At 60.3% G+C, this 19,690-nt stretch overlaps 2 protein-coding genes across 2 annotated transcripts; both read left to right on the top strand.

Annotated features, from left to right (window-relative positions):
• The first annotated feature begins 1,386 nt into the window (after positions 1–1,386).
• On the top strand, positions 1,387–9,782 carry PRSS56 (serine protease 56). The gene is made up of 13 exons (XM_038574193.1): positions 1,387–4,878; positions 5,507–5,644; positions 5,980–6,036; positions 6,150–6,339; positions 6,672–6,771; positions 6,858–7,017; positions 7,259–7,401; positions 7,643–7,805; positions 7,944–8,120; positions 8,209–8,373; positions 8,459–8,521; positions 8,901–9,007; positions 9,321–9,782. The coding sequence occupies exons 1-13, from the start codon at positions 4,773–4,775 to the stop codon at positions 9,603–9,605; spliced, it is 1,854 nt and encodes a 617-aa protein (XP_038430121.1). The 5' UTR covers positions 1,387–4,772; the 3' UTR covers positions 9,606–9,782.
• A 486-nt stretch (positions 9,783–10,268) lies between these two features.
• On the top strand, positions 10,269–17,690 carry CHRND (cholinergic receptor nicotinic delta subunit). The gene is made up of 12 exons (XM_038574194.1): positions 10,269–10,362; positions 10,642–10,787; positions 11,205–11,249; positions 11,770–11,879; positions 11,986–12,141; positions 12,347–12,456; positions 13,287–13,487; positions 14,716–14,827; positions 14,953–15,067; positions 15,900–16,104; positions 16,196–16,314; positions 17,195–17,690. Exons 1-12 carry the CDS (start codon positions 10,311–10,313, stop codon positions 17,375–17,377), a joined length of 1,554 nt encoding a protein of 517 aa, XP_038430122.1. The 5' UTR covers positions 10,269–10,310; the 3' UTR covers positions 17,378–17,690.
• Positions 17,691–19,690: the final 2,000 nt, after the last annotated feature.

Consider the following 19,690-nt stretch of genomic DNA (forward strand, 5'->3'; position numbering starts at 1 on the left):
GCTGGTCCCCAAGATCACCGACCATGATCAGACACCCAGAAGATGTCACCTCTCACACCCACACTCCAGGGAGAAGAGCAGCACTGCACAGCCAGGACATGGGTGTGAGGAGGAAGGGGCAGCGGACCCGGCCCCAGCCCCTGCACGGGGCAGGGGAGCAGGAGACCCCAGGACTGCTCTGGACAGATTGAGGTTGACTTGCAAGAGGCAGAGACTTCAGCTCTGGAGCCGGAAGAGGGGCCGGTACTGATCCTTCATTTCCTCAGCTGTTTAGCAAATATAGGGTGTCAGGCTCCGTTCTGGGTAATGGGGACACCAACATACGAACACAAAGCCCTGCTCCCTGGCAGCACAGAGACAAGTAACCAAGCTCACAACGCAGATGGCTCTAACCAGATTATCAGGGAGTCTCGACTCCTGGGGAAATAGACTTGAAGTGATTTCATTTTCCAGGCTCTGCCTTGGCTGTGCTGGGCAGAGGCAGCTTTCCTACTGGAGATTCTGAGCCTTCTCCACCTGCCAGGTTAGAATCTTCTCTTTCAGGACGCCTGGGTGGCTCAGTCAGTTAAGCCTCTGCCTTCAGCTCAGGTCATGATCCCCAGGTCCTGGGATCAGGTCCCACATAGGGAGGGAGCTGAGCAGGGAGCCTGCTTCTCCCTCTCCCTCAGCCCCTCCCCCTGCTTGTGAGCTAGTTCTCTCGTGCTGTCAAACAAATAAATTTTTTTAAAAATCTCTTTCTGGGCATTGCCCAGTGAAACTCTGGTTTCTTAGTTTCTTGCTTGATGCAAAACTTTTGTCACCTCCCTGTGCTCAGGTGGAGCTTCAGAAGCTCTATGGGGGTGGGAGGCTGTGCGGGGGGGCTCCCCTCACCCTCAGTTCTGCACTGCTGTGTAGGGAGAGAGAAAGGGGCACCAGCTCCTGATGTGCGTGGGCCGGGGAGCCCCAAAACCACAGCACCTTTTCTTTTTTTTTAAGATTTTATTTATTTATTTGAGACAGAGAGAGAAGCACAAATGGGGGGGCAGGACAGAGACAGAGGGAGAAGCAGATTCCCCACTGAGCAGGGAATCTGACATGGGGCTCGATCCCGGGACCCTAAAATCATGACCTGAGATGGTGACCTGAGCTGAAGGCAGATGCTTAACTGACTGAGCCCCCCGGGTGCCCCCACAACACCTTTTCTGTGAGCAGTACCACAGGGGTCTAAGTTGCCCGCCAATGGAGTCACTTGGGGCACTCCCCTGGGCACAGGGCCCCGTGCTCAGCAAAACCCCACATTTGGCTTAATGTGGTCTTGACATTCTTGATCATTGTTGAACAAGGGGCCCTGTTTTCATTTTGCACCAGGACCCATGCAAATTCCGGAGCCAGTTCCTGCCTGCCGACAGGGATGTCACGGAAGTGTACTGCTGGCAGCACCGCGTCGCACCGCGCTTTGCACCTAATGCTGCAACATGGTCCCCAGAAGCCTGAAGCCACAGATTCATCCACACTCGGGGGTCAACTCTCCGGCCTGCGGGTGTAGGTGACATTACCTTCTGTAAATTCTGAGGGCCCGGGAACCTCAGGGTGGGGGTATCAGCCTCTCCTCACTCAGCAGCCCCCACCCCGCTGTTCCGCTGGGAGTCCCCCAGCAGCTCAGTGAGTCCTCTTGCTAAGCTGAACCCCAATGGGACGCTGAAATGCCAGCCTCTCCCTCCTGCCAGCTCCCCTGATTCCTGGGTAAGGGATTCCTTCATCGCTCTGGGGACCCTGTTCCTCCTTCCAGCTCTGCTCCAGAAATGAGGGAAGAGGCTCTCTCCCCCAGCCCCGTGACAGCCCCACGGCTCTCACCGACCCATGCCACCTCCCCAGCCTCAGACGTTTTTCCTCTGCATGTGGGCAAGGGCCTGTGGGGAGGATGTGGGTCTGAGGGGCCAGCAGTGAGCCCTGCAGTGGGAAGGAGGTCTGGGGGGATGGCCACTCAACCAGCCTGTGGATGCTGAGCCCCTCGGAACCGGCCAGACCCCACCAGACAGCCTGCCACAGAGAAGCGACTGCTCCGAAGAAGCTGCCAGAAGGGAGGAGGAGGAGTGGCGGGGTGGGCCGCCATTCCAGTGGGAGAGACCACTGAGGAGCAAGAGGACCAATCACTAATCATACACAAAATAGTTGCATGCAACATGGATTTAGGCCGGGTTCTCAAGAGGTGGCCTGAGGAAGTGGATGAAGCTGACGGCACTTGGGGTGCTGGGGTGCAGGTGCGGGAGCGGAGAGAGCCCAGGCTGGCCCTGGTCACAGGAAGTGGCAGAGGAAAGGGGGCCGGGATTGGGGAGGAATGACTCACAATCCATGCTGTGAGGCCCCTTGTTTTCTTTGGCAGCAGGAGGGTTCTCACCCTGAGGAGAGCTGGGGCAGGAGGGGCAGTAAGCAGACCAGCAGCTCTAGGTCTTTCTATTCCTCCCACGGCATGCCTTGAAGGCTCTGGCCTGGCCCGCCTGGCTTTGGAGGGATCCCAACGGCCTCACTTGGCCAAGGGACTGAGGTGCCCAACATGCAAGCAGTGTGCTCCTCCTTGAGGAATTCCCCAAGGCCTCTGGTTTGTGGGGCACACTCCAGGCTTAATCCCTCTAGTTTGGATGCCAGCTCCCCCCCCACCCATGGCCCGAAGCATCGGCCTGTCGCCCAGACGCTTGTGAGGCTCTCCACCCACCTTCTCTGCTTTCTGGGCCCCCTACCCCGCTGGCTCTTTCTTGGAACCACAGGTAATTCCCTTGGGAAGCTTTTTCAAACTTCTGTTTATACCTCAAGTACAGGCCGTATTAACACCCTCTCTGCCAAAAATTTGAGATCATGGATAAAAAAAAGATAAACCCTATCTAGATATACATCCTTTCTAGAGGGATATTCAGATGCAAATGGGTGACTTCCAGCTTTACAATATTCACTCACAATAACCCACAGTCAGACACCATCTCATGCACTCCTGAACCAGAGGTACTGTCTTCATGAGGTGCGGTGGCAACGAGGCAGGGGAAGGGAGGCATATACACTGGTGGGCTGCGTAATGTTGAGCTGGCTCTTGGGGCAGGCGCGGAAGGCAGGGGGGCTCTGATTTATAGCGCGTGCTGATTCCCGTGGTGTATGCTCCCACTGTGGCTGGTTTCAAGCTCCCCATGTGAAGTCACCCAGGGCAGACCTGGGAAGAGATGCCAATCTTCAGCTCTCAGGAGCCAGTATGATCTGACTCCCAGCACACCACCGGATGGGTGGCAACCTCCAATGGAGTTGGAAGAGTTCCACAAGCTTCTTTGTGGCCAGGGCCCAGAGAGGGAAGGGAGAACCAAAATGATGGTGACATCTCGGTGATCACAGGGGAAGAGAGTCTCAGCGAGGACAAAGAGGTCGTGCACATTCTCTGCTGCCCAGTGGCATAGAAGGAAGAGGCCGGAGAAGCTGCTGGATCTGACTGACCCCACCCTGCTCCCCAAGTCTCACCCATCACCCCTGAGACCCAGGCTCTCTCTACAGGTCTGGGGCTCTGTCTTATGAAGGGGGGCAGGCTCCCATCAGAGGCTTGACCATCTGCACAGAAGGAGCAAGGGCTGGAAAAGAAAGGACAATATGTTGGGGTGGGGGGGAGAGGAATGTCCTGACAGGATCTGCTCTGGGAAGGCACCAGGCCTGCCAAAGCCACCCTGGGTCACCAACATGAATTGGGGTGCCAAGATCCTCGCTCTCTCTCTCTCTCTCTCTCTTTTTTTTTTGTCCCAGGACATTCTGTGGGGCAGAAGGGCACCTCCTCTCTGCCCCAGGTGGGAGCTCCCAGGAGAGCTGCTCATTTGGGGCCCTTCCCATGAAATTCCAGAAGATTCCCTCCTGTCAGATCAGGGTCATAGCAACTGAGAACAATGCTGGACAGGCCGAGCGAGCTCTGCATAGGGGCAGGGGGTCTGGGAGAGCGTCAGAAGCTGCTGGGGCCTGTCCGACCCAAACTGGGCCACTGGTGGGGCCTTTCATGTCCGCCTTCCTCTCGGGGCCTGCCTTTGCCTCTTCCCACCCCACTACCCCCAGTGCGGCAATTACGGCGCTAATTAGGGCGCTTTGATCATCTTTAGAAATGGCTACATGGGGGAGAGACGCTGCCAAGCAATTAGGGGCAGAGGGGCCGGGAGCTCGGGCACCTCCTCGGGGGGTGGGGCTGCCAAGGACCCTCAGACACCCCCTGCCCTCCTCCCTCCAGGAGTATCTGCCCCCAGCATAGCCATAAACTCCTCAGGGAGTAGAGGCAGATGGGAATCCCCCCCCCATCTGAGCCCTGGAGACAGGGCCAACCCCTACCCACTGGCCCCCCTCTGCCTGGCCCCCAGCCCAACCGTCAGCTCTTCTGGCCTGTCCAGGCCCCTTTGATGGAGCCGCAGAAACAAGGGCTCCTTTGACAGAAGGGGGGCCTCAGAGCCGGGACTATGAAACTTCAAAGGTGAGGGTCGAGCCCACTACCCCGATCCCTCCCCCAACCCTGGCCCCCCTCCCGAGTACCCCCCCCAGTCTGTCCTCTATATAGCCCCCCAAGCCCCATTCCCCTGTGGGCTCCGGGGAGTTAAGGGCCAGGTGAGGGACCAACTGAGGAAGGTGGGTGATTTTGAAGGGCGGGAACAGTCAGATGATTTGAGGGACAAGAATCCAGTGCCCAGGGGCAGAAAGGCAGTGGGAGGCAGCCACCAAAGGATTAGCACCTGCAGGGTGGACCCCAAGGGGGAAAAGGGCCAGGGTCGCCCCGGCTCCCAGTCATCATGCTGCTTCCCGTGCTGCTGCTGCTGCTGCTGCTGCCCCTCCCAGACCCATGGTCTGCCTATGGGCACCCCCTGTATATGCGCCTACCCCCCAGCACCCTGCAAGGTGAGCCTGGGCTGGTCTGAGGGGGTGGCCGAGGTGGGAGGAACACAGAGGAAATGGGTCCAGGGCAGGGAGTGTGACCTGGCCAGCTCCCACTCGTTGGGCCCTTTGGTCCCTTCTGCCCACCCTGCCGGGAGAAGGGGCCAGGAACTGAGGCACAGGTGGGAGAGAAATGGGGAGGACAAGTGTGCGGAGAGAAGGGGACCTGGCAAGTACCACCAAAGGGTGTGCTTTGGGGAAGATTCCGGGTTCAGCAGGAGGAAGGGTTCAGGGTGGCATCTCCTTGGCTATCTGGGCCCAAAGGTGGGCGGCTTGACCACAATAATTTTGTCGAAAATCCTGAGTTTTGTGCTGTCTCGACCTTTGGGGTGCTGTTTTCCTTCAAGGTTTTTAAGGAAAGTCCCTTTTCAAAGATTCCAGCCCAGCTCAGCTGAATTACAGAGAGCTCTTGGGTTGAGAATCTGGGACCATCTGCTCTGAGTGCTGGGCCCTTGGGTCCCGGGGCTCCCTCTCCTCCCCATTCTGCCCTGGTGCTCCCGGGCCCCCACCTGCTTCTCCCAAGGCAGGCCTGGGGGCTGGAGCCTGAGACTCTTCCCCAACCACACATGACTTGTGCCCCGTGTCCCAGCAGCTCTGTCAGCCCAGGGCACGAAAGCATTGCAGGCTGCCCAGAGGAGCGCCCAGTGGGCAGTGAATCGAGTGGCAATGGAGATCCAGCACAGACTGCACGAGTGCAGAGGTTGTGCCAACCACACCATCCCATGCCCCGGTGAGCTCGCAAGGGACTTCCCTGGCCGGATCGCCTGTCCACCCCATCCCTTCCCTTCACATTTGACTTGGGGACAGAAAGTAGGTGGGGCTGCCACCGGGCTGATGAAGGTCTCTCCGAGTGGGAAGGGCACTCCAGGCATAGGGCACAGCATTTGCAAAGGCAGGAGGGCAGGAAGAGTCTGGGCTCCTTAGCTGAATAGTGAGAAGTTTATGGCTGCTGACTAGACCCTGACTGCTCCGGGTGGAGTCACAGAGGGGAGCCCCAGGGCAGGGAGGTGGCCCGGCTCTGCCTGGGTGCAGGAAGGGTGGGAGGCTCAAAGGTCTATGTCTCAGCAGGACCCTGGCGTTCTAGGCCTCAGGCTCCCCTCCTCCAAGATCCAGCAGAGCCAGGTGAGGCTGAAAGGGCACGAGGGGGCAGGGCGGGGGCAGGGCGAACCCGTAGGGGCCTCGATGGTGAAGGCGGCCAGGACTTGTCCCTTGTGACGCCGATGCCACCTTTCCAGGGCCGTGCGGCGAGAGGCGCCCGAGCACTGTCAACGTGACCCGTGCCCACGGCCGCATTGTGGGGGGTAGCGCTGCGCCCCCCGGGGCCTGGCCCTGGCTGGTGCGGCTGCACCTCGGGGGGCAGCCTCTGTGCGGCGGCGTCCTGGTGGCGGCGTCCTGGGTGCTCACCGCGGCGCACTGCTTCGCGGGGTACGTGCCCCCCCCCCCCCGCGGCCAGCCCACGTCCCCGCGCGCCCTCCGACTCTTCCGGGGTCGCCGGGCGGGCGCCCCGCGCGAGGGCTGGTCTCTGCTGCCTCCTGGCGGCGGCCACCGCCCTCCCCGGCTCCCGGCTCGAGGCGCCCAGACGGGGCGCGGAAAGGGGGCTGGGGCTCGTGGGGGCCGCCTGGGGACCGCCGCCCCTCCCCGGCCCCCTCCCTGGCCCGCGAGCCACGGCGGAGGAAGAGCCCGGCAGGCGGGAGGTGCCGGTGGGCGGAGGGCAGGGGCACCCCGGTCCTGCGCATCACCCGCCGCTCGCCCCGCAGCGCCCCGAACGAGCTTCTGTGGACGGTGACGCTGGCCGAGGGCCCCCGGGGGGAGCAAGCGGAGGAGGTGCCGGTGAACCGCATCTTGCCCCACCCCAAGGTGAGACGGGAGACCCCAGGCTCTGAGGTGGGAACAGCGCCCCTACCCCACGCTTCGCTGACATTGCGCCGCCACCCACTCCGCAGTTCGACCCGCGGACCTTCCACAACGACCTGGCCCTGGTGCAGCTGTGGACGCCGGTGAGCCGGGCGGGGGCGGTGCGCCCCGTGTGCCTGCCCCAGGGTCCCCGGGAGCCCCCAGCCGGCACGGCTTGCGCCATCGCGGGCTGGGGGGCCCTCTTCGAAGGTATGGGGCAGGCCCGGGCCTGGGTGAGCGTGAGTGGGAAGAATTGGGGGGGGGGGTGGCGGGGGTGATGGAGTTCAGGAAAGCGGGGTGTAGGGAATCCCACCCACCTCCAACTGCCTTCGCAAAATGCTTCCTGATCTTGCAAAGGGGGAGGAATCGAGGAGGGGGAGGGGGAGGGAGGGACCCTGGAAGTTAGGCCCCTGCCCTGTGGGCCTGAGCCCCCTCCACCGCTTCCCTGTAGACGGGCCTGAGGCCGAGGCGGTGAGGGAGGCGCGAGTGCCCCTGCTCAGCGCTGACACCTGCAAAAGGGCGCTGGGGCCCGAGCTGCACCCCAGCAGCATGCTCTGTGCCGGCTACCTGGCCGGGGGCATCGACTCATGCCAGGTATGAGCCCTGACTGGTCGCAGGATGCTGGGTGGGCTGCCCCCAGGGACAGGACAGCTTCTTTCCTTCCACAGTCAGGCTGTCACTCAACTTGTCTGAGCTTCTGTGTCCCCATTGCTAAAATGGGTACAAGAGTAATAACTCCAGGAGAGCCCGGAGCTGCCTTACCCTGCCAAGGGTCAGGGGCATATGAGAGGGGCAGGTCAATGTAGTACCTCCCCATTGGCTCGGGTCCCCGCAGGGTGACTCCGGAGGCCCCCTGACCTGTTCTGAGCCTGGCCCCCAGCCCAGGGAGGTCCTGTACGGAGTCACCTCCTGGGGGGACGGATGCGGAGAGCCAGGGAAGCCCGGGGTCTACACTCGTGTGGCCGTGTTCAGAGACTGGCTCCAGGAGCAGATGAGCGGTGAGCACCCCGTTCCCATTCACCTCTCCCGGGAGTATCTTCATCCCCGCCGCCGGGAAAGCTGGTCTCCCTGCGGGGGAGGCTGCGGGGGCTACGGCCCAAAGCCGGGACTGAGTTGACCGCCCCCCCCCCCCGCAGCACCCCCCTCCAGCCGGGAGCCCAGCTGCAGGGAGCTGCTGGCCTGGGACCCGCCGGGGGAGCCGCTGGCCGACGCCGCCGCGCCCTGCGCCTTCTACGCGCGCCTGTGCCCCGGGCCCGCGGCCGCCTGTGCGCGGCTGGCGCAGCAGCAGTGCCTGCAGCGCCGGAGGCGATGCGGTCAGTCCGGTCCCCAGGGCTGGGCCGGGGGGACGGGGAGGGCCTGGCCCGCGCCTGACCGTCGCTCAGGACCTTGTCCCGCCCGCAGAGCTGCGCTCGCTGGCGCACACCCTGCTGGGCCTGCTGCGGGGCGCTCAGGAGCTGCTCGGCCCGAGCCCGGGGATGCGGCGCCTGGCCCCCTTCCTGGCGCGCCCCGCCCTGGCGCTCCTGGAGCCTCCCAGGCACCCCGCCCGCGAGCAGCGGCTGCACCCAGGTACCCCGCCGTCACATTCCGGCCCCCGCGCCCCGCCCCGCCAGCTGCGCGGCGCAGGCCACCCCCTAACCCTGCGTCTCCCCAGGATCGCGGGCTGCCGGCGCTCGGTTCCCGAAGCGGAGGCCGGAGCAGCGCGAGGAAGCGAACGGTGAGGACGCCCCCTGCCGGCCCTTGCGGGGCGGGGTGTGGTGGGGGGAGGCCGACCAAGGGCTGGCGAGGCCCTGCCTGGGGGGATTCTTGGGGCCACCAGGCCCGCTGGCTCTCCCCACCTGACCCCCCGCCCCCGCCACGCAGTAGGCAGGGTGACTCTTTGGGGGGACTTGTGGCTCTGGGCCCCCCTCAGTGTCCACAGAGGCCATCTGCTTTGGGTTGCCACTTAACCTCTCTGATCCTCAGTTTCCCATCTGTCACATGAGGAGAAATCTGCCCACTGGGAGGCCATCTCGAGGTCCTGGTGGGCATCCCACGCCCAGATCCTTGCTGGTATCCGTTTTTGGCTATTCCCAGGGCCTCTCTCCTTCCCGCAGGCTGCCCTGGGCTGGAAGGCCTGCGACAGAAGTTGACCACCCTTCAGGGCACCCATGCCTGGATCCTACAGGTTCCATCAGAGCACTTGGCCATGGACTTTCAGGAGGTAGGTTCCCATATTCACTCACAGTGGCCTCCGGAGGCTGACCTGGGTCAGCCCTGATGGGTAGGGGACAGAACGGGCACCCTCCACAGCAGGAGGCAGGACCTCCAGCCACTTGGGGTGTCTTGGAGGCAAGGGGTGGGGAGAGCAGTTGTATGTAAGCGGAGGTGCTGGCTGGATAGGAAGGTCTGGGAGGGGGTGTGAGTGGAAGGGCATGTGTGGGGGATATCCAAGTGAGCAGGAAGTGTGCAGGCTTTGGGAGTAGGGGGCCCAAGAGCAGGGTTGTGGGACCCTGAGCTCCCTCCTCCTTCTGCAGGTCCTGGCCGATCTGGGCTCCAAGACACTGACTGGCCTCTTCCGAGCATGGGTACGGGCAGGCTTGGGGGGCCAGCATGTGGTCTTTGGTGGCCTGGTAGGCCTGGAGCCAGCCACGATGGCCCGCAGCCTCCCCCGGTTGCTGGTACAAGCCTTGCAGGCCTTCCGCTTGGCCGCCCTGGCGGAGGCAGAGGGATCCCAGATGGGAGCAAGGCAGAGACAGGGGCTGGGGACCAAGGGGCATCACTCACTCAGTCCTCAGATTTCTCCAGCCAGGGGGCCATGAGCCACGTCTGGGCCCCCAACCCCTGGCGGGGACCTACCACTCTGGGAGGCTCCTGTGATGACAAAGTGTCACGGCCACAGTGGGCTGGGTGTGTGGGGTGGGGGACCAGGGTCCATGTGTCTTCCCGGATGTGCCATCAGAAAATCACAGCTGCTTTAATAAACATTATTTATGATCTACAGCAATAACTCTGGAGCTTTCTTGGGATGAGAACCGGGTGGGGGGGGGGCATTGGACAGGGCCAAGCAGGGCCCAGCCTCCAGCAGCAGTTGGCAGAGGTCACAAAGACACTGGAGAGAGGCTGCTAAGTCCCCATTTCCACGTTCTTGTTTCCCCCCAAGAAACAGCAACAGCTGACCTGTCGCCACTCCCCTATCCCTGGCTGACCAGTGCTGCCCCCAGTGTCCAGTGCTCTACCCAGCCCCCACCCCTGCCGCTAGCTGTGGGGAGTTCCAGCCTGGGATCTTTGCCTCCTGTCCTTGGGCTCCTGCCTGGCGGCCAGTCCCTGTCCCCACCCCCTCATCACCACCTGCCTTAGGATTTCTATCCCACAGCCATGCCCAGAGGTGTCAGATTGCGTTTCCGGTTGCCTCCTCCCTTTGCACCCCCCCCCACCCTGCACCTGTCCCTTCTCCTACCCACCCACATTCCCCAGCCCTGTAGACTGGAGGGGCAGAAGCCACAAGACCCAGTCAGAGGGACAGGATGGAGGGGCCCGTGTTAACGTTGGGGCTGCTGGCTATACTGGTCGCGTGTGGTAAGAGTGGACATCACCCTGCCCTGAAGGGTCCCTCAGGACTCTCATCCAGGGCTCCCACTGCATGGTTCCCTCCTTAACCTCCTCCCTGGCACATCAGGCCCAACTCCCCACCCCCACTGCCATTTCCCCCTGGAGGGGCTGACCACCAAGCCCCCTTCCTGGGGAGTGGTTGGATCCCCCAGCGGAGCCCAGCCCGGTGGCCCAGCAGGATTTCAGGGCAGCTCCCTTCCTGGCCCCCACTCCCAGCACCTCGTCCCTATCCCTACCCCTCCCCAGGCAGCTGGGGTCTGAACGAGGAGGAGAGACTCATCCGCTACCTGTTTGAAGAGAAAGGTTACAACAAGGAGCTCCGGCCTGTGGCGCACAAGGAAGAGAGTGTGGAGGTCTCCCTGGCCCTGACGCTCTCCAACCTCATCTCCCTGGTGAGAGGCCCCTCGGTGGCTGGGCTGGGGGGCAGGAGGCCAGGGACAGCCTCCTGCAGGCCTGACTGTCTCCCGGACTGGGACAGACATGGAGGGACCTGGGTGCCAGCCTGGCCTATGGTAGCTCCTCTCCCAGGGAAGCAGGCTCCAGCGCTCTGCACGCTCAATGCCGCCCACAGGTCTTGGGCTGATGCCTCTTCCCCTCCAGCCTCAGTTCTGGGGGGTGCCCCGCATCGGACCCATGACACACTGCTCCTTGGTCTGCCCACCCCTTCCTGACTGTGAGTGCTTGCTGCAGGAGTCAGGCCAACTGCCATGGTTTCCCCTGGGTGGCGGCCAGGCATAGGTGCCTGGTGAATGTGCGCAGGTGAAAGAACCATGTGGGCCCTGGGGGACAGGTGTCTTGTGTGATTACAGAAAGAAGTAGAAGAGACCCTGACCACTAACGTGTGGATTGAGCACGTAAGAATACCCCACTCAGGGCTGGGGGCGGGGAGGGGGATGGGTAAGGGTGCAGGGCCCAGGCTCCCCTATGCTCCCTTTTGCTTGGGCATCTCCGGGAGGGGATCAGCCTGTCCTCCAGGAGGAGCTGGCTCCTACCGCAGGCCCAGCTGCCCTTTCCATCACCTTGTATGGCCACTAGCTCAGATAGAGACTTCTGGTAGATTGGGATTCTTCATCTATGGGAAAGTTATCACAATATCCTGATTTTATTAAAAGACACTCTTCTGCCACCTGTCAGCAGTTCATAATACAGACGTACATTTTCTATGTCCACAGTGGAAATAGGCTCCCTTGGTTGTGCAGTGTACATTCTACACAACTGTGCATGACAGACCTGAGTCCTATCTCTGGACTCAGCTCCCTAAGCCTCTTTGTCACAGCTCCCAGACCCTTTCCAGTCTTTCCCCAGGGACGTGAGGAGGGTGGGGGGCTTGGGCAACGGCGGAGCCCACTGCTGACACACCTTTTGGGCTTCCAGGGCTGGACAGACAGCCGGCTGCAGTGGGACGCTAAAGACTTTGGAAACATCAGTGTCCTGCGCCTGCCGCCTGACATGCTGTGGCTCCCAGAGATTGTGCTAGAGAACAAGTTGAGCCGCAGGCCTCCCTGGCATCCCCTCCCCACTCTGCCTCCCCCACCCCTACCGGTTCCAAGCTGGCCGGCATTCACCGTGGCCCTTGTCCTTGTCCCTCAGCAATGACGGCTCCTTCCAGATTTCCTACTCCTGCAACGTGCTCATCTACCCCTCGGGCTACGTGTACTGGCTTCCGCCTGCCATCTTCTGCTCCTCCTGCCCCATCTCTGTCACCTACTTCCCCTTCGACTGGCAGAACTGCTCCCTCAAGTTCAGGTGCACCCACTTGTCCAGCCACCCCGCACTCCAGGGCCCACCACCAGGGGCTGGGGGAGGTGCAGAGAGGCCCCTGCTCTGTCCTGTTTAGAGCTTCCCTGCACCCGCCTGACCACGGACCTCCTCGGCTAGCCTTCCCCCCTGCCCCCCCTCGGTGGCCGCAGCCCAGCACTGATGACCCCCCTCTACCCACTGCCCTCCCCAGTTCCCTCAAGTACACAGCCAAGGAGATCACCCTGAGTCTGAAGCAGGAGGAAGAAGAGGGCCGCTTCTATCCGGTGGAGTGGATCATCATCGACCCTGAGGGCTTCACAGGTGTCGGCAGGAGCCTCTGCGGATGGGCGAGGCGTGGGGGGGGGAGGGGCTCAGACACACTCCCGTCCTGATGCACGCGTGCGCACACACACCTGGAACGTGGGCCTACAGGCACCCAGACGGGCAGAGAGACCCAGATGGGCACCCACAGAGAATCACACGCGGACATACCTACCGACACAAATCTAGCACGTTGAAGGGAAAAGAAGTCCAAACGGAGGGGATTGTGTCCCAAAGGCAGAGACAGGTGCCAGCACCCCACCCCTTCCCCTGCCCAGGCCAAGAGATCCTCCCGGGTCTGGACAGGGTCCCTGGGGATGGTTGTAGCTGATCGATGAGAAGGGTAGTCAGACTTCTGTTCCCAGTAAGCCCAGGGGTGTGGTTGGGGCTTTAACGGGCATCCTAGTGTGTATGTCACCCCCTCCCAACGCCTCCACCCCTATCTGTGATCGGACTCAGATCTTCTATGCCCCCCCCACATGCCCCTGTCCATCGGAGGAGACTTACGTCACACTGGTCCCAAGGCTGTGACATCACAGCCGCGTGGAGGGGGAGGTGTTGGTCTCACTGCATCCTTATCTCTAAGACTTATTTGAACTATATGTGGCCTCAGCTTCTCTGTTTTAGAAGAAGAAGGAAAAAAAAAAAAAAAAAACTTCCAGAAGAGAATTTCCCTCTTGCAGATTTCCCCAGGGAGACACCCACAAACAGAATCTGAGCTCTCCCCTGGGTGCCCCCTCGGGCTGGCTCACTCCATCCGGCCCCCGCCCTGCCCCAAGGCCCCCCCAGCCCCCTGACCTGACACCAAGGCATCCTTCTGCCACCCTCAGAGAACGGGGAATGGGAGATAGTGCACCGGCCAGCCAGGATCAACGTGGACCCCAGCATCCCACTGGACAGTCCCGGCCACCAGGATGTGACCTTTTACCTCATCATCCGCCGCAAGCCCCTCTTCTATGTCATCAACATCCTGGTGCCCTGTGTGCTCATCTCCTTCATGATCAACCTGGTCTTCTACCTGCCGGCTGACAGTGAGCCTCAGAGCCTGTCCCAGCTCCTCGGCCACCTGGGGCAGCCCCTCCCTCTCCCCTGAGGGTGTCTGAGCATTGGCTTCCCCAGCCCTCTCCTCACTTCCTCCTGGGAGCCACAAGGGGGTCACCACGCCTGGGGCTCCCTGCCCAGGGTCCAGGCATGAGAGACATGTGGCCAGCCAAGTGGAGGGTTTTGTGACCCTGTCTACATCCCCAGGTGGACAGGGCCCTGGGGACGGGGGGTGGAGGATGTCTGTCCCTCTGGGATCCTGTTTCTGCTTCTCACAGTGGGGCTTCCCAAGGACCCAGGGAGAAGCACTAGACTGTCCCTCTGTCCTGGTCACCATGTGTGACCACGGGCCTGGCACACAGAAGGCCCTCCACTTTGAACCAGTGAGTGGGTGATGGCATGTCTAGGAAGATCTCTAGGAAGCCAGGTGTGGAGGCATGCAATCTATGCTCACCTGGTTCTAGAAGGCCATGTGTAACCTATGTTACTTGGTTTCACTATAGTTCCAGAATATTTACTACAAGCAAGATGTAGTGAGTCCCCGGGGACAAATGTGATCCGACCTCTGCTGCTGGCAGAGATTGTAGAAACCAGAGGACTAGGAGCACCGCCCCAGGGAGAGTAAAATGGGGGAAGCTTTCCTGGAGGAGGTGGTGCTTGAGCTGGAGATGGGTGGGGAGGCACTCTTCAGGTAGAGAAAGGGCCCTGGGGCAGGGCTGTGGGCCTGTGACCACAGTGACCCCCGCACAGCAAGCTCAGGAGCTCGAGTGGGAAGAGCCAGGCAATGCAGGTCGGGGTCTCTGAGGGGAGGACTAAGAGTTGGTGAGATATTGATGCTACGAAGATGCCCTGGAACTTTCCGTACAGGGGTGATTTTTGGAGGGTGGAGTGGCAGGGAGCTGGCTAACGGTGACAGCTGGTGATCATTGAGCACTTGCCCCGTGCCGGGCAGCGTGATGAACGTTTAACACTCACTCTCTCACTTGGTCCTCACAACATTTAGCAGTTGTGAAAACTGAGGCACAGAGAGGTCAGGCTGATTGCCTAAGGTCACCCAGCCAGTAAATGGCAGAGCTAGGACTTGAACCCAGGTGCTCTGGCTCCATAGCCCATGATGTTAATCAGGGCACTGTGGCTTTGTGAACAGTGGTGCAAGGGGCGCAGGGGGAGCCCCTGGGCCCAAGGCCAGAGGTAGCAGCTAAGTCTGGCCTCCCCCAGGTGGCGAGAAGACCTCAATGGCCATCTCAGTGCTCCTGGCTCAATCCGTCTTCCTGCTGCTCATCTCCAAGCGGCTGCCCGCCACGTCCATGGCCATCCCCCTCATCGGCAAGTGAGTGACAGCCGTGCCACTCTGCGTCTCCCCCACCTCCCCCTGCCTCGCCCCACCCTGCCCTGCCACATCCCCACTGTGCCCCGCCATGCCCCACGGGCTCCAGGCTGAGCGTGTGCCTACAGGTTCCTGCTCTTCGGCATGGTGCTGGTGACCATGGTCGTGGTGATCTGTGTCATCGTGCTCAACATCCACTTTCGCACACCCAGCACCCACGTGCTGTCTGAGGGGGTCAAGAAGGTGAGGGCTCTAGGCCAAAAGCTGGAGACTGTCCAGCTGTCCATCTACAGGAGGGCAGGGAGAGACCCTGCATATCCTTGCACGGGGGAGTGCCACCCTGTATGGCAAAAGTGCCCCGGGCTGCTGCCCACACCACGTGGATGACCCTCCCAACGCGCTGCGGCTTGAAAGGAGCCAGGCACAAATGAGCAGAAGCTGCACAGTTTCCTCTCTATGAAGTTCAAGGACAGGCAAAACCAGCCTTTAGTGATAGAAATCAAGACTGTGGTTACCCCGGGGGGTGGGTAGGAAGTGACCGGAGGAGGCACGAGGAGACCTTCGAGATAGTGTTTGAGATCTCATCTGGGGGGATGTTTACACAGTTGAATGCATCTGTAAAAATTCATCTAGCTCTACACTTAAGATCAGTTCATTTGACTGTTATGTTTGCTATACCTCAATTAAAAAGAAGGCGAGGAATGTGGGGACGGCGTGCCCAGGAGGGGGTGTCCTTGACTCTGGGCCACTGCAGGGCTGCTAGCAGTTCTGGGATGGCTGAGGGTGCTTTAGCAACTTGTTGGGTCATTAGTATAGAAGAGCGCTCAGCATTTGGGGGATTTTTCTTACTTGTTTGTTTTTCCGAGAATGAGTTCTGCTGTGTGCCGTGAGCTGAGCAATAGGGGAGAGTTGGAAGCAAACTAAGTGTCCCTCAGTAGGGGATCGGGGGAATCAGTGACAGCATCAGACTCAGGAGTACTTTGTGGAGCCAGGAACTTAGTCACAGCAGTTTTGACGTGTAAAGGTGACCCCATGTCTGTAAAATAGCCTCCTTGTGTCCCCCAACCTGCCGCAGCTCTTCCTGGAGACCCTGCCGGAACTCCTACACATGTCCCGCCCAGCAGAGGATGGGCCCAGCCCAGGGGCTCTCGTCCGGAGGAGCAGCTCCCTGGGCTACATCTCGAAGGCTGAGGAGTACTTCTTGCTCAAGTCCCGAAGTGACCTCATGTTTGAGAAGCAGTCCGAGCGGCACGGGCTGGCCCGGCGCCCCACCACTGCACGTGGGTCCCCCGGTGGCTTGGGAGTTTGGCCCATTCACGGGAGGTGGGCTGGGGGCAGGCCTCATGCCCGCCCCTGGCCCGGTGTCCGCAGGCCGGCCCCCCGCAGGCTCCGAGCAAGCCCAGCAGGAGCTCTTCAGTGAGCTGAAGCCAGCTGTGGATGGGGCCAACTTCATCGTCAACCACATGAAGGACCAGAACGATTACAACGAGGTGTGTAGCCACAGGATCGCCGGGCACATAGGGTGTATCCCGTCGAAAGGCAGCTGGGTTCCCCTCGGAGACACACACCCACTTAGATGGAGTCCACTGTGGGTGCAGACTCCAGGGCCCCCCAGGAGGCAGAGCCCCTCGGGCAGGGCTCAGTGCCCAGGGCGCACACCCAGGCATAGCTGCAGGCCTACAATTCCCTTAGGGGCCCTTCTGTCCCAGTGGTCAATCATTTCCTGTCCCTGCTCAACGTCAAGTCTGATACTCCAGACATAAGCAGACATTTATTTTCTTTTTAAGATTTTATTTATTTATTTGAGAGAGAGAGAGAGCACAGAGGAAGGGGGAGAGGGAGCAGCAGACTCTAGGCTGGGCAGAGAGCCCGTCGCGGGGCTCCATCCCAGGACCCCGAGATCATGACCTGAGCCAAAGGCAGGTGCTGAACCCACTGAGCCGCCCAGGCGCCCCCATAAGCAGACATGTAAAAGGCAGCCTTAGGTGATTGTTCAATGTGATACAACTTTTAAAACTTCTCTCTTGAGAAAGGGGAACTGTTTGCAGGTTCACATATGGGCTAGCACAGAGATGAGAGGCTGGGAGGGGGGACAAGGGAGGGGGGACAGTTTACCCTCCTTAGACCCCTGAGAGAGACTCCGGGCCCCCCAGCTCTTCCTCAGGCCCTGGAGCCCTGCAGCAGGGTGAGGAGGGAGGCTGTGGTCCCCGCTCTCGGTCTCCTGGATAGAGACCCTGGCTTCAGGGGGGGCCTGGGCCCTGCTTGAGGCAACCCCCACAGATCCACTAGGGCCATGCCTCTGTCATTGGGTGCCCAGCCTGGGGTGTGGGCCTTCCTCACTCCACTGTCTCTGTCTCCACCTGCCCCCAGGAGAAGGACTGTTGGAACCGAGTGGCCCGCACAGTGGACCGACTCTGCCTATTTGTGGTGACACCCATCATGGTGGTGGGCACGGCCTGGATCTTCCTGCAGGGCGCCTACAACCAGCCTCCACCTCAGCCCTTCCCCGGGGACCCCTTTTCCTACCACGAGCAGGACAAGCGCTTCATCTAGAATAGGCCTGCCCTGCCCCCCTGGCCCAGCTCCCAGACAGCTGCGGGTGGGGCCTCTAGCCTGGAAGGGATGAACAGGTGGGGGGGTAGTTGTGTGGACAGGGGTGTCTGAGGGAGGACAAGTCCTTCCTGGGGCGGCCAGCATCTGGCCCTGAGGCTTGAGTCCAGCTGATCCTGCAAGGCTGAGGCAGGAAGAGCTGGGCTTTCCTGAGATTAAGAGAGGAAGGGAGAAACCCCACTCCTCAACCGCAGATCCTCTGCAGCTAAAGACAGGAGCCATCAAGCAGGTCTGAGAGTGGACATCGGCTGGTGAGGGGAGGGGCTGAACAATTTGGGGGGAAAAGGGGGCTGGCTCAGGGGACCAGGGAGGAGCCACTCAGGCTGGCCTTTTAAGACCCCTCTGTGATGAGTCAGAAAGGCAGAGGCCTCTTGCCTCCCCTCCCCGAGGTGGGGGTAGAGCAGTGGGATCCTGTGCCTTCACTTTCCTGTTCCTCCAGCCACCCTCCTCTCCACAACCCCTCACCCTTGGGCTTCTAGGGTCCCCCCTGGGGCTGATGTGGGGATACCTCCCTCTCTAGGCCTCTTAAGGAAAGAGGCTTCCAGCAGGGGTGGGAGCGCCAGGGTTGCAAAATGGCCTTCCCCAGCCTTTTCTGCCATGGTGACTCTGTCTGGGTCCCTGGGGGAAACTGAGGATGGGTGGAAGTGTCAGGGTCAACACCCACAAAGACTAAAGGTCAGCTTGTCAACCTCAGGTCACACACACAATCCTAGAGCTCCAGAACTCAGCCCTCCCCAAGGAGTGTCCCCTCTTGGGCTTCTATTCTCCTTCCCAAAGTAGGGTTTCCATATGATATTTGGGACATACTCTTACTAAGAAAAATTATTCATTGTTTATCCAAAATTCCAACTTAACTGGGTATCCTGTTTTGTTTCATTCTGGGGGGAGGTGGCAGAGAAAGATCTTAAGCAGGCTCCATGTCCAGCACAGAGCCCAATGGGAGCTCAAACTCACAACCCTGAGATCATGACCTGAGCTGAAATCAAGAGTCAGATGCTCAACCAACTGAGTCATCCAGGCGCCTTGTATTTTTATTTGCTAAATTTGGCAACTCTATCCCAAAGGGAGCCCCCGACCATCCCATCCCAAGAGCCAAAGGCTGAGGCTACAGATGCTGGGAGACATGGTTGCCTACCTCCAAGATGGCCCCAGTGATCCCCACCCCCTGGTATTCACACCCTGTGCAGCCCCCTCCCTCACTGCACCAGGCTTGGTCTGTGTGACCAACAGAATGAGGCAGAAGTGATGGTGTGCCACTTCTGAGACTAGGCTCTAAAAGACAGTGCGGCACCCCCCTGGCTCCTGCTCCATTGCTCTTGCTTTCAGCTGGATCTCTCACTTTGGGGAAGCCAGCTGGCACGGAGAGCTGTCCTCTGGAGAGGCCCACCTGGCAAGGATTGGAGGCCCTCTGCCTGCAGCCCCACGAGTGACCTTGGAAGCAGATCCTCCAGCCCCGGTGGGGCCTTCAGATGAGACCACAACCCCGCTCAGCATCTTGGGCACAGCCCCATGAGTTCCTGGCCAGAGCCACCCAGCTAAGCTGCTCCTGGATTCCTGATCCTCAGAAACTGTGTGGGATAGTATATGTTTGCTGCTTTAATAGACAAAATTTTGGGGTGCTTTGTTACACCAGAGGGCCATCTGGGACAAGCCTGTCTCATGTCTTAGGTTTAGTTTTCTTATCAACAAAATGTGTGTGTAAGTCCCATTTGTGAGGTGTTGTGAAAATCGAATTTGCTAGTAGGCATAAAGGTCCTTACATGTGTCCTACAAATTTAAGGGGTGGTTATGGTTTTTTTAAAAAAAGATTTTATTTATTTATTCCTGAGAGACAGAGAGAGAGGCAGAGACAGAGGGAGAAGCAGGCTCCCCTCGGGGAGCCTGATGCAGGACTCCATCCCAGGACCCTGGGATCACGACCTGAGCCAGAGGCAGATGCCCAACCACTGAGCCACCCAGGTGCCCCAAGGGATGGTTATTTAACTCATTCCTCAGTTGTGGGACTAGGTCACAGGGGATGAGCCTGTGGTCTCACATGTCTGAGGCTGGCAGGGGGTCTGAGGGCAGATGGGAGCAAGCACAGGGGACCCAATTATTCTCCTCCTTGACACACACAGTTAAGATCTTATCTTCACAGCTCAACCCATTGCCCTCTGAGGTAGCTGGTGACCTCGTTAGCTCAGGTATACAAAAGGTGAGATTTTGGGTCTTTCAATGGAAATGAACAAAAGACAGACCTCTTAACTGCAAAACCGA

The sequence above is a fragment of the Canis lupus genome, chromosome 25, assembly GCF_011100685.1.
Source record: "Canis lupus familiaris isolate Mischka breed German Shepherd chromosome 25, alternate assembly UU_Cfam_GSD_1.0, whole genome shotgun sequence".
Classification (NCBI taxonomy): domain Eukaryota; kingdom Metazoa; phylum Chordata; class Mammalia; order Carnivora; family Canidae; genus Canis; species Canis lupus.

Excerpts from the sequence above, each read along its gene's own strand:
- PRSS56 (XM_038574193.1), top strand. The coding sequence starts at position 4,773 with ATGCTGCTTCCCGTGCTGCTGCTGCTGCTGCTGCTGCCCCTCCCAGAC. Across the intron at positions 6,772-6,857 it reads GCATCTTGCCCCACCCCAAG|TTCGACCCGCGGACCTTCCA; the intron begins GTGAGACGGGAG and ends CCCACTCCGCAG. Across the intron at positions 7,806-7,943 it reads GCTCCAGGAGCAGATGAGCG|CACCCCCCTCCAGCCGGGAG; the intron begins GTGAGCACCCCG and ends CCCCCCCCGCAG.
- CHRND (XM_038574194.1), top strand. The coding sequence starts at position 10,311 with ATGGAGGGGCCCGTGTTAACGTTGGGGCTGCTGGCTATACTGGTCGCG. Across the intron at positions 10,788-11,204 it reads TCTCCAACCTCATCTCCCTG|AAAGAAGTAGAAGAGACCCT; the intron begins GTGAGAGGCCCC and ends GTGTGATTACAG. Across the intron at positions 13,488-14,715 it reads CTTCTACCTGCCGGCTGACA|GTGGCGAGAAGACCTCAATG; the intron begins GTGAGCCTCAGA and ends GGCCTCCCCCAG.